The sequence below is a fragment of the Garra rufa genome, chromosome 5 (genome assembly GCF_049309525.1).
Source record: "Garra rufa chromosome 5, GarRuf1.0, whole genome shotgun sequence".
NCBI lineage: Eukaryota > Metazoa > Chordata > Actinopteri > Cypriniformes > Cyprinidae > Garra > Garra rufa.
Window position 1 is genome coordinate 1,143,112 of NC_133365.1, and position 15,931 is coordinate 1,159,042.

The window sequence follows — 15,931 nt, forward strand, 5'->3', positions numbered from 1 at the left end:
TATCAGCCATTCAAAACTTAAACAGACAAACAATATCTTATTATACAATTCAATGCAGGCATAAGTGAAATGTTTGCCTAATGCATAAAGACAAAAATAAACTTTGCTAAACTTCTTTTAAGTCAGTGAGAAGTACTTCTTGTTCACAACTGTTCAGTGTACATAAGAGAAAAAGAAAAACGAAAAGATAAATGGGTGTAGAGCGTGTATGTGCGTTTGTTTGAGACGGTGCGCCTTGAGAGGATTCTGGGTTTTGACATCAGTTGGGAACATGAGATATAAAGGGTATGATGCGTGATGCAGTGCGTTTCTGAGTTGTACGCATGTTGCTCTCTCGCACGCTATAGAGTTTGATTTCCCATGGGTCCCAGTGCTTATTTCAGGGATTTGGTGTTCTCATCCCTCATCCTGCAACATGCTTGTCTGGGGTTAATCCGTTTCTACCAGAGGAGGTGTCACAATCTCACTGGTGCCACGTCTTTAGTCAACAATAAAAATGGCTTATAATGCCCAGAAAGCTATTTTTCTGCAAGGTATTCTCCTATCTTCTTCTGAGCTTCCTAGTGGGTATTGCTACACTGCAGGCAACAAGTTAGTTATTAATACAGAAAATGAAAAAAAACCCTGACTATCTGAACGTTCAAGGTGTAGTTTGTCATGTCTACATTACTAGAGGGACCAAACAGAATTGCATTGTTGAGTCTTTCAAAACGTCAGTCTTCCATTGTTGGTTGGCTCATTAATTTGGGACAGGAGAAAGATCAAGGACAGTCATTGTATGGACAAAATTAAAATGTTGGTTTTGGAAAGCCTGGCCAAAAAGTTTGAAGCCGTTTTAAAAAGCAAAGTTTAAAGGTTTTTCTAGAAATTGTTGCTGTATTATAGTGTTAACGTTGTTGCTAGCATGTGTTCTGACATTTTTGTTTGTTGCTAGTATGTTGCTAATATGTTAGAGGCATGACTATTAATTTTGTGAAAACTACCATTTTAGGTTAATTAAAACTATTGTAAAGAACAAGTTTAGCACATTGCTAGCATGTTTTAGCTTGTTGACTGTAACCGTATGGATGAAAACAGTTGAAAAATCAACTGGATCAATATGGGAGTAAATTATTAATTTTGGGTAAACTATCTTTGTAAGTTTAATACAACTGTTGTAATAAACATATTTAACACATTGCTAGAACATCTTAGCTTGTTGACAAACTGTATGGACAAAACAGATGAAAAATTTCATACAGTTTGGAAGGACGAGAGTAAATAATTTAGTAAACACTACAATCATGAAAATGATCAATTTTGGGTAAACTATCCTTGTAAGTTTAATAAAACTGTTGTAATAAACATGTTTAGCACACTGCTAGCATGTTTAAGCAAGTTGATTGTTACTGTATGGACAAAAACAGTTGAAAATTCATGCACTTTTAGAACAACATGAGAGTAAATGATTCATTTTGGGAAATCAGTTCTTGTAAGGCTAATAAAACTGTTTTAATAAACATGTTTAGCACATTGCTAACATGTTTTAGCTTGTTGACTGTCACTATATAGACAGAAAAAGTTGAATAATTCATACAGGTTTGGAACAACATGTAAATAATTAATTTTTCGAAAACGACCCTTGTATGGTTATTAAAACAGCTGCAATGGATGTTTAGCCCACTGCTAGCATGTTTTAGCTTGTTGACTGTCACCATGTGACAACTGTAAACAACATGGAACAACATGGCAGTAAATTTATTTTGGGAAAACTATCCTTGTAAGGTTACTAAAAACTGTTGTGATGAAAACGTTTAACGCATTGCTAGCATCTTTTAGCTTGTTGACTGACAATGCATGGAAAAAAACATGAAAAACTCATACAGGTTTGGAACAACATGAGAGTAAATTATTCATTTTAGGTAAATAATTCTTGTGAGGTTAATAAAACTGTTGTAATGAAAATGTTTAGCGCTTTGCTAACATGATTTACCTTGTTGACTGTCACTGTATGGATGAAAACAGTTGAAAAATTCATATAGGTGTGGAACAACATGAGTAAATTATTCATTTTAGATAAACTATCCTTGTAAGGTTAATAAAACTGTTGTGATGAAAATGTTTAGCACATTGCTAACAGGATTTACCTTGTTGACTGTCACTGTATGGATGAAAACAGCTGAAAAATTCACACAGGTTTGGAACAACATGAGAGTAAATTATTCATTTTGGATGAACTATCCTTGTAAGGTTAATAAGACTTGTAAAAAAACAATCTAGGCTGAAAACCTGGATGCCATTCATGAACATGTCAGTGTTTGTCAGCATTTGCCAGGTTTTGCCAGGCAACACATCAAAGAAGTTTGTAAACATGATTGTCTGTTGACTGATCTCAGTGCCTAACAGACTGGCAGTTTTGCCAGGTTTTCCAGCAGAGCTTGGAAGGACAGGAAGAAACATACGGCTGTCAATGACACTCCAACACTTCAACATGCGATGGCTGAAAGTGGAAAAACTCCCAGTCGCAATGCTAGCTTTGCAGCACAAGCCAACTGCAGAGGTGTATCAAGAGCAAACATGTTCTACATCTTTTTAGGAGGTGAAAAAACAGCCAGGTCACACTTTTACATGACCATCAGAGATGAGAACCATGTTGAGGCACCACTGAGCTCTCCAGGGAAGACTATCACTGCTGTACTTAGAGGCCGCTTCTACAGTCTTCAAAACAATAAATAAAGTCATAGACAGAATGAGCACAGACAGGTTTGATCTCTCTATTACTCCTCTAGATACAAAAATACTATACTGTAAAATAGATTTAAAGCTTTTTTATCATAAAAACTGACACCACTTTGAACGCTGTTGATTTTCAGTGACTTCTGCAGGTACAAAGATACTCTGATCAGACCTACACGACAGCAGATCCCTCTTTCTCATACTTAAGACTTTGAATGTCGCAATCATCTATCCAGTATGATGGCTACGACGTATGGCATGTCACCCACAACCACGATTATTCTTGGAGGCATGTGGGAACTTCAGAGTCAACTTCAAACTGACTCAGGAGAGATATTTCTGATGTGATGAGCAGCTTGGAACCAGTCTGCAAGCTATTTACAGAGTTCTGGATATATAAAAATGTTATTCTTGAACCTTTCCGTTGGTTGAACGGAAGTGTCATTCTTTTGGCAGTGCAACCCTTTAATTTTTACACACCAACCTTCACCTTTTTTTACCAAATAAATAGAGGTCACAGTAAAAAAAAAAAAAAAAAAAAAAAAAAAAAAAACAGAAGGAAAAGGAGTTTATTGCCTTAATAAGCAAAGCTAGTGTACGATCACACGCTGACTGAGCTGTCCTTGTAATCTTTAATTCCGGTCTCTGGCAGACAGCTGTGTTTCAGGAATAAAGATGTGGTTTCACAGTTGTGGAAGGATCCAGCAATATTGTGCAACTGCATGTCCTGTGAAAAGCTTATAATGTCTTATAAAGCTCTATATAAAACGGCCAGTAAACTTTATTCATTCCACAGTTTTAGTTTCCCCAGGGCCTAAACGGAATAATGGCCCATTCTCTCAACTCAATCAACCTGTCTGGGCCAAAAAAAGTACAGCACACTTTTAGTTTACGCCTAGCAATATAAATATGCTCTTACTTTAAAGGTGACACATAATGGAAGTATTTCCCTGCTCCTTTAATATACATTCAGAATGCAAAGCTCCTTCACAGTCCATCCAGTACATTAAAGAAAACTAAGCAGCAAAATTGGGTCACTCAGAGTCAGAAATAAAGATGTAACAACCATAAGAAAATTAGCATTATCAACCATATCAATGTAATTTGTTGTCACAATATCAGATATTCACAACATGATTATGGTGGACAAAATAATTCATGACAACAATATTATCGCAATGTCTATAGAAATTAAAATAATAATACAATCAGCTATTTTGGCCTCTTTTGGCTCACTACCTGCCCTCATGAACTGTTGAGTACAGTTCACCTGTACATAGTTATCAGGGGCTTTCCTCCAAAGAGGCAAAGGGAGGGAGACAGTGCCTTCTCAAAATACTGGATGAGAAAGAAAGAAAAACATAGTGCAATGCCAACATCATAAAACATAACATCAAAAGTGTAAAAACCACTTGTTTTTCTAAAGAAACCAGGTAAAGTCCATTGAGTTTTAACAGACTCCCTAAAGCATGCAGAGGGTTTGATGGGGGGGTAATTGAGAATTAATTGGGGAAAGTCACGTGAGAAGAGGCAATGGCTCCATCGCGATATGACTGGTTATGTTCGGCTGTGATTGGTTCATACAATAAATCCCACTTCTTTTCTTCGTGCATGTTCCGCATTCGCAAATCAGTCCGAATTAACAATATAATGGCATTAATGGGAAGACTAATTCAAAAAAGTAAGTAAACAACTCACACACTTAGATATAGCCACTTTGTTACATCAAAATAAGACTTAAAATGGCAAGAAAACAAAATCTATGGGAGTTTTCAGTGAATAACCAGCTTGGCGAAATATAAAGTAGGCCTAAATATCTGTGTCTGTAACCAATATGTATAGAGCTTTGATAACTGAAGATCTGAAAAATTCTAAAACACTCAATTTAATCAAAACAAATAGCTACACTTTAGTTCACAAATAAAATATATACAGTACCTTGTGAAAGTATTTCACATTATTTTTTCATGCTTTGTTATGTTGCTACCTTATGTTAAACTGTTTTAAATTTCACTCTATACACCATAATTACAAAGCAAAAACAGAATTGTCACAACTTTGTAAATTTATTAAAAATAGAAAAAAAGGAAATAAGTACATTGCATTAGTATTCACACCCGTAACTATTATTAGTACTTATTTAAGGCATCTTTAGAGCCGCAACAAGCTTTGCACATCAGCATTAGACAATTATCTGCCATTCTTCTCCTCACCTCTCAAGCGCTGTCAGATTCAATGGCGACTAGGGATGGGCATCGTTAAGGTTTTAATGGTATTACTACTTCTATCGATACCACTTATCGATTCGGTACTTTAACGGTACTCTTATCGGTACTTTTTGTTGTGTTTTTAATTTAAAAACTGAAACAAATTGAGAACAGAAATGTCAGGATTTAGTCTAGTCAGAAAATAACACTTTGTTTTTTAAATGTAAAATATTATCTATAGCTTAGCAAACACCAATGTTTGAGCAAATATCTGTTACACAAACAAAACCAATGATTGTAAAACAAATAAACAATTTTCTTGCAAATGAATATACAATGAATGAACTACAAATTTATTTTTAGGTAAGCTCTGCTCTATAATTTCTTAGCATAGTTTATTATTATTTATCTATTTGTAAAAGCAGTATAATATAAAGGCATTTTAATGTTTAATATTTATTTAGGCTACTGCATAAAAAAATATTCTAAATATTTAGCCTATTATGTAGGCTATATGTATCTGAATGTGTGTTTATTAAATTATTAACATTATAATACTGATTTAGAGAGACCTTATGTGATGTTTTTGTCGGTATTTTAACATAGCATGCATACCTGAGGAGACGGATGAAGTAGAAGCTAGGCAGTCGAAAACTTTGCATTTCTGCACATAATGCACTTTAGCTAGATGTTTTGATAAATTGCTTGTGTTTCCTCCTTTACAAGCAAAAATGTTGTTGCAACAAGCATTGTCCGTGTTCACATGGGCGAAATGTAACCATACTTTAGATCGTTCGACGCTCACCACCATTGTCACTCCATAAGCGCGAGCTCTCTCTCTTTTATAATTTGGCACCGGGACCGATACAGTACCAGGTTTCGGTACCCATCCCTAATGGCGACTGTTGAAATTTTCAGGTTTCTCCAGAAATATTTAATTGGGTTCAAGCCCAGGCTGTGGCTGGGCCACTCAAGGACATTCACAGAGTTGTCTGTACACCACTTTTGCTGTGTGCCTAGGGTCAAGTATGTGGACACCACATTAAACAGGTCTAACAAGCTATTTTGGCATAAAATCAACACCTTCTTAGCCAGTGACTTTGTCCAAAATTACAAAGCGTACTGCGTTTGATGAAGAACCTACTTCTCGACCTTTAATAATGAAGCGTTAGCATTCTGCAGGCATGCATGTGTGAATATAACATGAAAATTATCCAATGTGAGGGAATTGCCAAGTTACCCACACCTTCAACATCTGGCAGAAGCAGCAGGTCAGCCAGGTATTTATCACTTACTTTACAGAACATACTATTTAGTTGACATTCTGCTTTGACTGTTAGAATGTGGCGTATCTCTTCTGTTCCAACCTGCCAACAATGCCGCAGTGCACAAAGCGAGGCGCATAAAGAAAGATTTACTGAGTATGCTGTGGAAGAACTTGACTGCACAAATCCCAGGCTTGCACACCTTTGGGATGAATTACCCTATCGACTAACATCAGCGTCTGACCTCACTGATGCTTGTGTTTCAATGGGAGCAAATCCCTACAGCAATGTTCCAACTAACTGAATGCCTTCCCAGAAGAGTAAAAGCTGTTTTAGTAGCAAAGGGAAGACAAACTTTGAATGCTGAATATTCAGCAGACACATACAGATGGTAGGCCTACAAATGTGCAGATTATGCCCCCTTTTAATACTTTATTACAACCGTTGCATAATATTACAGAGTGACAGTCATTCAGTCAACCCACACACATTTCCCCCTCAGTGTGGCTCTGCACTCACAGTCTGAGGTTACTGTGCTACTGTCACTGGTGTAAGCTTGAGGAATTTTAAAAGCAGCCAAGCAGCAGCACAAGTGCCCAGCAGAAAGACTAATGAGTCACGCTGAGACTACACTGACCCAGTCAGCCCTTGTCGCCGTCATCACCTCTCCTGCCACAGGTGTCATACAATTAGGAAAAGTAATGATGAAGCAGGCCTTTCCCACCCACATCAGTCTAAGACTGCTGATTTCAATATCTGGACTGCAGACCCAACCAATTTGCCATACTAATCATACTAACTGGCCTTACTTTAGGTTGTGAAATCCTCATGCCAAACAAAGGCCTACAGCAGTGTGGAAGGAAAATCACAACCGAAGTAAGGGAAAAAGAAAGGAAGCAAAGCTTAAAGGCTGAAGGGACAACTAGCTGGCTTGGGCACTGGAAGTACGAGCGACTTCTGCAGATTTGTCGTACATGAGATATGAAGGGAGAGAGGGAGGGAAGGAGGCAGCGGCAGATATGGAGGAAGAGAGGATGGGAGGGAGGCAAACAGGACCACGTGAGGAGCCAAGAAATGCCGGAGGGCAAAAATCTGGCCATATTTCTTCAGCTTCCACTGCAGTGATCACAGATCACAGTCTCCCATGTAGAGGCAAAATGTCTCGTAGATGCTGACAACGTTTGGACTTCACAAAGCTATTTACAATCTTGACAACCCGTTTATCAAGTTTTAATTGTTCAACAGTGTTAACAGTGTCAGAAGACATTAATTTAGACACTGACAGGAAAAAATCAAACAAGCAACTATTTTCTACATTACAGCAGCACTGATTAAGACTGAAGGCCAAGTACAGGTGCACAGTATCTTGTATCACAGTAAAGTCACAAGTTCAGAACATCTGTCTATCTATACACACGATCATTTGATCTAAAGTAACAGTGAAGTATTTTTATCTCACAATTCTGCCTTTTTTTCCACTCACAATTTCAAGTTTACATCTCACAATTCTGAGTTTTTTCTCAGAGTCGTGAGGTATAAACTAAAATTCTGAGAAACAAATGAGCAATTCTGAGAAATATTTGAAATTGACAATAAAGTCAGAGCTGTAAGATATAAACTTGCAATTCTGAGAAATAAATTAGCCATTCTAAGATAAAAAAGTCCCAGTTTTGAGAAAGTCAGAATTGTGAGATTTAAATTCAATTGTCTTTTTTTTTTGCTTAGAATTGTGTTTATATCTCGCAATTCTAAACTTTTTCTCAGAAATAAAGAGAAATAAATAAAATAAATAAAGTTGCAGTTTTGAGAAATAAAGTCAGAATTGCAAGATATAAACTCAGTTCTGACTTTTTTTTGCTCTGAATTACAAGTTCATATCTCGTAATTTTGACTTATATTTTGCATTTCTGACTTTAAAACACACAAATGCACTTTACATCTCACACCTCAAGGTCAGAATTGCAAGTTTGTATCTCGCAATTCACAGAAAAAAGTCAAAATTGTATGATAAAAAGTCACAATAACCTTTTTTATTTTTTATTCAGTGGCGGAAACGGGCATAGTAAAGAAACAGAAATATATGTTGTTTCTTTGAACCTTTTAATCAAAGAATCTTGCAAAATCTTTAGCAGAAAAACAGTACAATGATTTGCAAAAAAAAAAAAAAAATCACATGACTCAAGATTGGAGTAATGGCTGCTGGAAAAAAAAAAATCACAGAAATAAATGACATTATAAAATATATTCAAATAAAATATATTCAAATAGAAACAAGTTATTTTAAAAATGTAATATTTCACAATATGTTTCACTTTGTTTCAATTGTTAAGTTCTCCAGTAATGTGGAAAGTTGCAAATGTTGTGATGTAAATCATGTTGTAAACCATTAAACATCACACTGTGCCTAAAACATGCTTTAATAACAAGTTCTTCCTCTTCCAGGCTTGTTTTAGGTTAGTTGTGTTATGTACTTTTGAATTACTCCACCTTTTTTTTTTTTTTTTTTGCTGTTCTCATGTGTAAAGAACGTAAAGCAGTCTAGCTCACCGACAGCCACGCAAAACACATCCATCACGGTATGAACAGTAAAGCTGAATCTGTTCCGGCTGGCACATTTCTAACGTCACAGCCTAAGCCTTTGAAAGTGGTTGCGATAATGATAATTCTACTCGAAAAGGCAAGAGGCATTTTCCCAGCTAATCTATTTGTTTCAGTCCTAGCAAATGCTCCTAGTCAACTAATTAATAGCCTCACAGAGCTTTTTCAGACTAACAAAATATGCATCTCACATCTACTTCATTTTCCTGCAGCTACAGACAATTTTCTTATTAATAAGCATTCCTTTTGTCAAGACACTAATCCTGTGCAGCTGGCAGGCATAAAACGACGGGCTAGAAACAAGAGTAGGAAATACAGGTTACAGTCTCCTGAGTCAGCCCTTTAATCATAGCCGCAGTCTTATTAAAGCAAGAACACGATACAGCCAGCCGTTCCAAAAAACAAGATGCCGCAAACGCCATCCGCTTGTGATTTTTCCTCATCCCTGCTGTCTGGGAGATGTTCCTGCTCGTGATTCTCAGAGCTATCGCTTTATGATGACTGTATATGATGACAATGAAGGGTGTAAGTGATGAATGGACACAGTAGGTACCAAACTAAAGAGTCTGGAGGATACAAGCAGTGTCTCTTTCCCTGATTGGTTGACAGATGGGTCAGGCGGGTTGCCTGGGGAGAGGCAATTTATCTCACATGACAAAGGGTCAACTTCAAACTCAAAGAGGATGTTTTAACGATGGCAAAGTACAGCCATCTCATGCTATTAGGCCTTCCTCTGAAGAAATAAAAGAACATTTTAAGGGATGTTGCCATCCTGGTACGGTTGTTGATCACGGCGCTCGCGATTGGAGGAGATCTTTTTTTTAAAGGGCAATGTGCAGTGAATATAAACAAGTTGCGTGCTTTCAGAAGAAAGGCCATTGTGCCTTCAGGGTCGATGCGGGGGGTCTTCAGTCATGCCGTATCTCTACGAACCACCACTTTACGAAGCTGTCTTGCACTGCAACGACGTTTGCAGTGTCGCTGTTGGTGCCTGCTAATGCTATTACTGCATTAATCAATGATTTGACGTGCCGTGCCGCAGATTATAGCGTGTGTAAGTGCATGTGTGAGGCAGGAGATGATGAAATGACATTTTCTTTTACCAAGGAATGATAAAATGAAATATTCCGCGAGAACATCCTGCTGGCTGCTGCAATTTAAAACTTGTATTTTTTTTGATGTTCGTTCAGGTTCAAACAGACCTTACTCGGTTGGTAATTATGCTGGTTGAGTTTACAAATGTCAGACAAACCTAAATCCCATTAAGAAATCTCATTAGTTCCAGATGAACCTGTGCAAATTCTGTCAAGTTTGTCAAGGACTTCATATGAAGCAGTAGATAAAGCAGGGCCAATTTATAGCAAATGAGCGCTCTTCTTGCTTGCCTAAAGCAGTGTTCGAGCAGTTTGGTGTGCCAAAAACTGGCAAAAGGTGCCAGTGCACATCTAAAGCTTTTAATCCCACCAAACAAGAAATGGACTGTGAAACTACCTCAGTGTTTCTGTCTAATAAAACATATACCTCTTATTTAAAGAAACAATTATCTGCCAGTCCAGTGAGGGCTGTAGCTACCAACATTGTATCTAAAGGGACAGTTCACCCAAAAATGACAATTCTGTCAACGTTTACACATCTTTCCAACTTACTGATTGTCAAACTTAAAAGAAGATATTGTGAAGAACTGTTTTGTTTATACAATAAAGGTCAGAGGAATCCAAAGCAACACTGGACAAAATGAAGAGACAAGCATGTTCTTTTGTTTTACAGAAGTCCCTTTAAAGTTTGTTCCTGCACTCTTAAAAAACGTGCTTCATGATGCCAGAAGAACCTTTTTTGTTTAAATGGCTCCATAAAGAATCTTTAACATCTGAAGAACCTTTCTGTTTCACAAAAGGTTCTTTGTGGCGAAAGAAGGTTTTCAGATTATCAATGGGTAAGAAAGAGATGGTTCTTTAAAGAACCTTTTACTGAATGGTTCTTTGTGGCATACATTTTTGAAGAACTGTTTTGATCATACAATAAAGGTCAGAGGGGTCCAAAGCAACACTGGACAAAATTAAGAGACACGTATTTTCTTTTATGTTTTGCAGAAGTCCAAAAAACTTCATTTTTGCATTAACAATCCCTTTAAAGTTTGTTCCTACACTCTTAAAAAAAAAAAGGTGCTTCACGATGCCAGAAGAACCTTTTTTGTCTAAATGGCTCCATAAAGAATCTTTAACATCTGAAGAACCTTTCTGTTTCACAAAAGGTTCTTTGTTGCGAAAGAAGGTTCTTCAGATTATAAATGGGTAAGAAAGAGATGGTTCTTTAAAGAACCTTTTACTGAATGGTTCTTTGTGGAATACATTTTTGAAGAACTGTTTTGTACATACAATAAAGGTCAGAGGGGTCTAAAGCAACACTGGACAAAATGAAGAGAAAAGTATTTCCTTTTATGTTTTGCAGAAGAAGAAAAAAATGTCCAAAAAAGTAAATTTTTGCATTAACAATCCCTTTAAAGTTTGTTCCTGCACTCTTAAAAAAAAAAAAAAAAAAAGGTGCTTCACGATGCCAGAAGAACCTTTTTTGTCTAAATGGCTCCATAAAGAACATTTAACATCTGAAGAACCTTTCTGTTTCACAAAAGGTCACTTATGGCAGATTATAAATAGGTAAGAAAGAGATGGTTCTTTAAAGAACCTTTTACTGAATGGTTCTTTGTGGCATACATTTTTGAAGAACTGTTTTGTTCATACAATAAAGGTCAGAGGGGTCCAAAGCAACACTGGACAAAATGAAGAGACACGCATTTTCTTTTATGTTTTGCAGAAGTCCAAAAAACATAATTTTTGCATTAACAATCCCTTTAAAGTTTGTTCTTGCACTCTTAAAAAACGTGCTTCATGATGCCAGAAGAATCTTTTTTGTTTAAATGGCTCCATAAAGAACCTTTAACATCTGAAGAACCTTTCTGTTTCAAAAAAAGGTTCTTTGTGTCGAAAGAAGGTTCTTCAGATTATAAAAAGACGGTTCTTTAAATAACCTTTTACTATGTTTTGCAGAAGTCCAAATAAAAACTTCATTTTTGCATTAACAATCCCTTTACAGTTTGTTCCTACACTCTTAAAAAAAAAAAAAAAAAGGTGCTTCACGATGCCAGATGAACCATTTTTGTCTAAATGGCTCCATAAAGAATCTTTACCATCTGAAGAACCTTTCTGTTTCACAAATGGTTCTCTGTTTGAGAAAGAAGGTTCTTCAGATTATAAATGTGTAAGAAAGAGATGGTTCTTTAAAGAACCTTTTACTGAATGGTTCTTTGTGGCATACATTTTTGGTAGCAACACTAGACGAAATGAAGAGAAAAGTATTTTCTTTTATGTTTTGTAGAAGGAAAAAAAAAATGTCCAAAAAAGTACATTTTTGCATTAACAATCCCTTTAAAGTTTGTTCCTGCACTCTTAAAAAAAAAAGGTGCTTCACGGTGCCAGAAGAACCTTTTTTGTCTAAATGGCTCCATAAAGAACATTTAACATCTGAAGAACCTTTCTGTTTCACAAAAGGTTATTTATGGCAGATTATAAATAGGTAAGAAAGAGATGGTTCTTTGAAGACCTTTGACTGAATGGTTCTTTGTGGAACCAAAAACCCTGCTTCTATTGCATCGCTGTGAAGAACCTTTTAAAGCACCTTTATTTTCAAGAGTGTGATTAAAAGCTGTATTTACGACAAGACACAACTACACTTTTTCTTTGTTCCGCTCAAAATAACACATTCAAACCTTTTAAGACCATGAAAGAGGAGTCATATCTAAATCAGAATTCAATTAGCAGAGTTGTCGAGAATAATTTCAGGTTAGTTTGTCCTAAGGATGCGGGGGAAGCGTGAGGGTCTAACAATCAAGGCACTGATGCTTCACCAATGCCACTTCCCAGGCCTAATAAATAAAACAAGAGTACAAAACAAAGCGATTTTCTTCCAGATGATTTGGTTTCACAAGGAAGCAGCTCTGAAACCAAAGCAGGGCTCTCCGCACAGGTGCAACACTGTGGATTAACAAACAAGACATTCCTAGAGTCTCAGGTTTGTTGATGTTTTGCTAAGCCTTGATCTTTATGCCTGGTTCCTGTCTGTCACTTCTGTAACTGGAAGCGGAGGAGACACACTTGTGCTGGCCCAATTTATTGCCCAACTACATCAGTATCAACCGCAGATGAAGGCTGTCTGGATTACAAATGGAAACGCATGACTGAGTGGCATTGTTGTCAAAACATGCGCAATGGTATTGGACAGTGCCTGACGCATGACATTATAAGCATCTGACCTTCCATCGCTCATATGAATCATGAAACGGTAAAATCTAAACAAGTTGATCAAATTTAAATGAACTAACTCAACTTAAAAGTCAAAACATTTCTATTTTTACAAACGCAGCTCCCTTTCTGCTATTCCTCATACCCAAGCTTTTGTCAAACACCATGATAGATTACAGTCAAGTCACATTACAAACCCTCAGGACTTTGATGACTCCCAAATGATGTTGCCTTTGTTCTATGGCTTCATGAAAGGAAAATAAGAGAAGGGATCAAACCTCAAAGGAATATTTCAAAGGCATATCTCCTCTGTACTGATGACTGGCAATGTAATAATCTTAGGCACACTATATTGCTATAATGACTCTAAAACAGCCTATGCATGACTGTTTTGTGTTTCAAATTAGATTCATTTGGATGTAATGTAAACTAGACAAAGTTTTTAATTATACAATGAGAGACAGCTGTGATAGCTGATGGAAAAAAAATAAAAAAAAGAGACAAATATATTTATATAAATGCAGACTGGCAATGAAATAAGCTAAATAATGTCGAAGACAAACAGCGAGCAAATCTGAAATGACTGAAATGAACTTGAACAGGTGATGCCTTGATATGTAACAATAATTTAAGACAAACCAAATATACCACAGCTTAACTAACAAACTCAGGTGTTGTTCTAGACTTTAAAAAAAAAAATAGTAATAAGCTTTTTAAAATAAGACATTAAGAGATATATATATCCTGTAGAAATATCACTGTTGCTATAGGAACCTCTTCTGGCAACTCTTGCGTCTTTTTTGCGCCTAATAAAAACACGCAATGTGTCTAACTTAACTTCTGTGATAACCAAAATCTTTGAAGCGGTCTTTCAAACTATCCTTTCATTATACAAACAATTACCGTTTATATAAACGGTATACTTTTCAACAAACATTTTGTGCGCAAACTCCTCTAATTTGCTCCCTTATTTTACATCGAGCTCAAAAGGGCATTTCACATTGTTTTAGAAAGTGAGCATCTTTTATCACGGTTGGCCTCAAGCTTTAGTCGTGCTCCCACCTTGCGGGCAGTTGCTACGCTTGAATTATAAGTGTATGTTGTGTTTAAAAAACAGAAAGCATTGCATATGAAGTCAAAAAAGCGCATTTGAGACTTCCGTTGCCCAGCAAGGCTGGAGACAGCAAGAAAACAAGAACTTGAAGCGTTCAAATCGGTTGATTTTCAGCTCTGCGCTTTAGTGTATGCGTGTTGAATTACCAATTAAGACTTATAAAATCCACTGCAGCCCAGCATCCAAACAGGCTAAACACCGCTGCAACCGTGAATTAGCAAACAAGTACGGTGTGAAAAAACAAGCGTGGACAAGCGGACTTACCATCTGAAATGAGCATATAAAGCAACAGAGTTTCCATCCAAGAGCGTATAACAGACATCGTAGTTTCCACGAATAAATTCCGTTTGTGATGATAAACAACAGCGCTCCTCCAAAATATCTCCCGACAGACGTCTACAGTCCAGCGACGAATTCCCAGCGAGAAGCTGTTGGATTGTGATGCTGGTGAACTTTATCTAGAGCTACCACGTCCATTATACCGAACCAGTTAAGAGTTAAATAAAAAAGACCGCGTCAACCAGCGACCGAAAGCGCAGTGAACAGCTTTCGAGAGAGAAAAGTTACAGGTATCCGGCTCAGGTGTCTCGATTCCCACGCGTATCTTTCTCTCAGTAATCCACACGACATGAAATACAGTCGTTCGCGTCCATCCAGAGATTTTAATTCAAACTATAATCCCGTGAAAGCATGAAACACCAGCAGTGGTATCGGAACAGCACAATGCCAATGTCGTCCACGAGCTTGTTAGTTTAATAATCTACAAAGCATCTCAGATTAGAGGTCTCAAACACAAACAGCTGATGCAGGCGTGTTTGTTTAATTATAGTGTTTTAGGATTTCCGCTATGGCTATTTCGTTGTTTTTTTTTTCGATGTATAGCCGACCTGAAGTTCAGCGATATTGCACTAGATCGTGGCCGACTGATGCATGGAAATAAATGATGAGAAAGTGTCTTCTTCTTGAATGAAGTCCGAAAGATGACTTGGAATTCTTCTCAGAAGGAAGTCCTGGACAACCTTTCCTGGTAAACTACCACGCTTTTACATTTACAGTTGACATCACTGTATGAAGCATATCGCACCCATTTTTTAAACTCTTGCGGAAAAAAAAAATAAACGCTGTATTTTCACAACGCAGCGCTCCGGTCTGTAAAACAAGTCTGTAGAGGTTCGGCTTCACTGTTGAGCTTCGTCGGAGAAAGATTTATTCAAAACCACCCCTCCTTATAGGTCACACAAGCTAACTTTGCGTTTTAACAAACGGTCTGTGAATTGCGTGAAGTAACTTATGCGTCGCGTTCCGGTGGACTTGAAGTAGCGGGTGAATCCCTGAACCCTCCAAATCTCTTCGGTTCACGACGGTCACGTGACACGAGTCTTTACAATCAGACCGCTCTGACGTTTCCACACGTCCGTCATGAACGGGTGCAAAGCAGGGTCACATTTCACCCTAAGATCAAAAGAAAGATTGAGATGATGACCAACACAGTTCAGCTCCAAAATCACACTACTGTGTTTTGGGATACCTTTTTTCTCAATGGCATCTTTCTCCTTTGATTTTTTTTTAATTCGATGTTTGATTTAAAACATAGACTTTGATTTAAACTAATATTTGTTATCTGTTTGCACAAATAGGGGAGAGTGGGGACGGTTGCAACATTTTTTTGCATTTCCTTTAGTTTCTCAGAGACTGTTTGTATTAGAAAGCCGAAATTTTAATACAATAAAGCCGCAT

The 15,931-nt window shown here is 37.1% G+C and overlaps 1 protein-coding gene across 1 annotated transcript in view; it reads right to left on the reverse strand.

The window, feature by feature from the left end:
- Positions 1 to 15,474, reverse strand: part of tmem132e (transmembrane protein 132E) — a 476,081-nt gene extending 460,607 nt beyond the window's left edge. The window contains exon 1 of the mRNA XM_073839570.1: positions 14,459 to 15,474. Coding sequence (XP_073695671.1) covers positions 14,459 to 14,516 — 58 coding nt within the window. The 5' untranslated portion in view covers positions 14,517 to 15,474. The remainder of the gene's footprint in view (positions 1 to 14,458) is intronic.
- Positions 15,475 to 15,931: the final 457 nt, after the last annotated feature.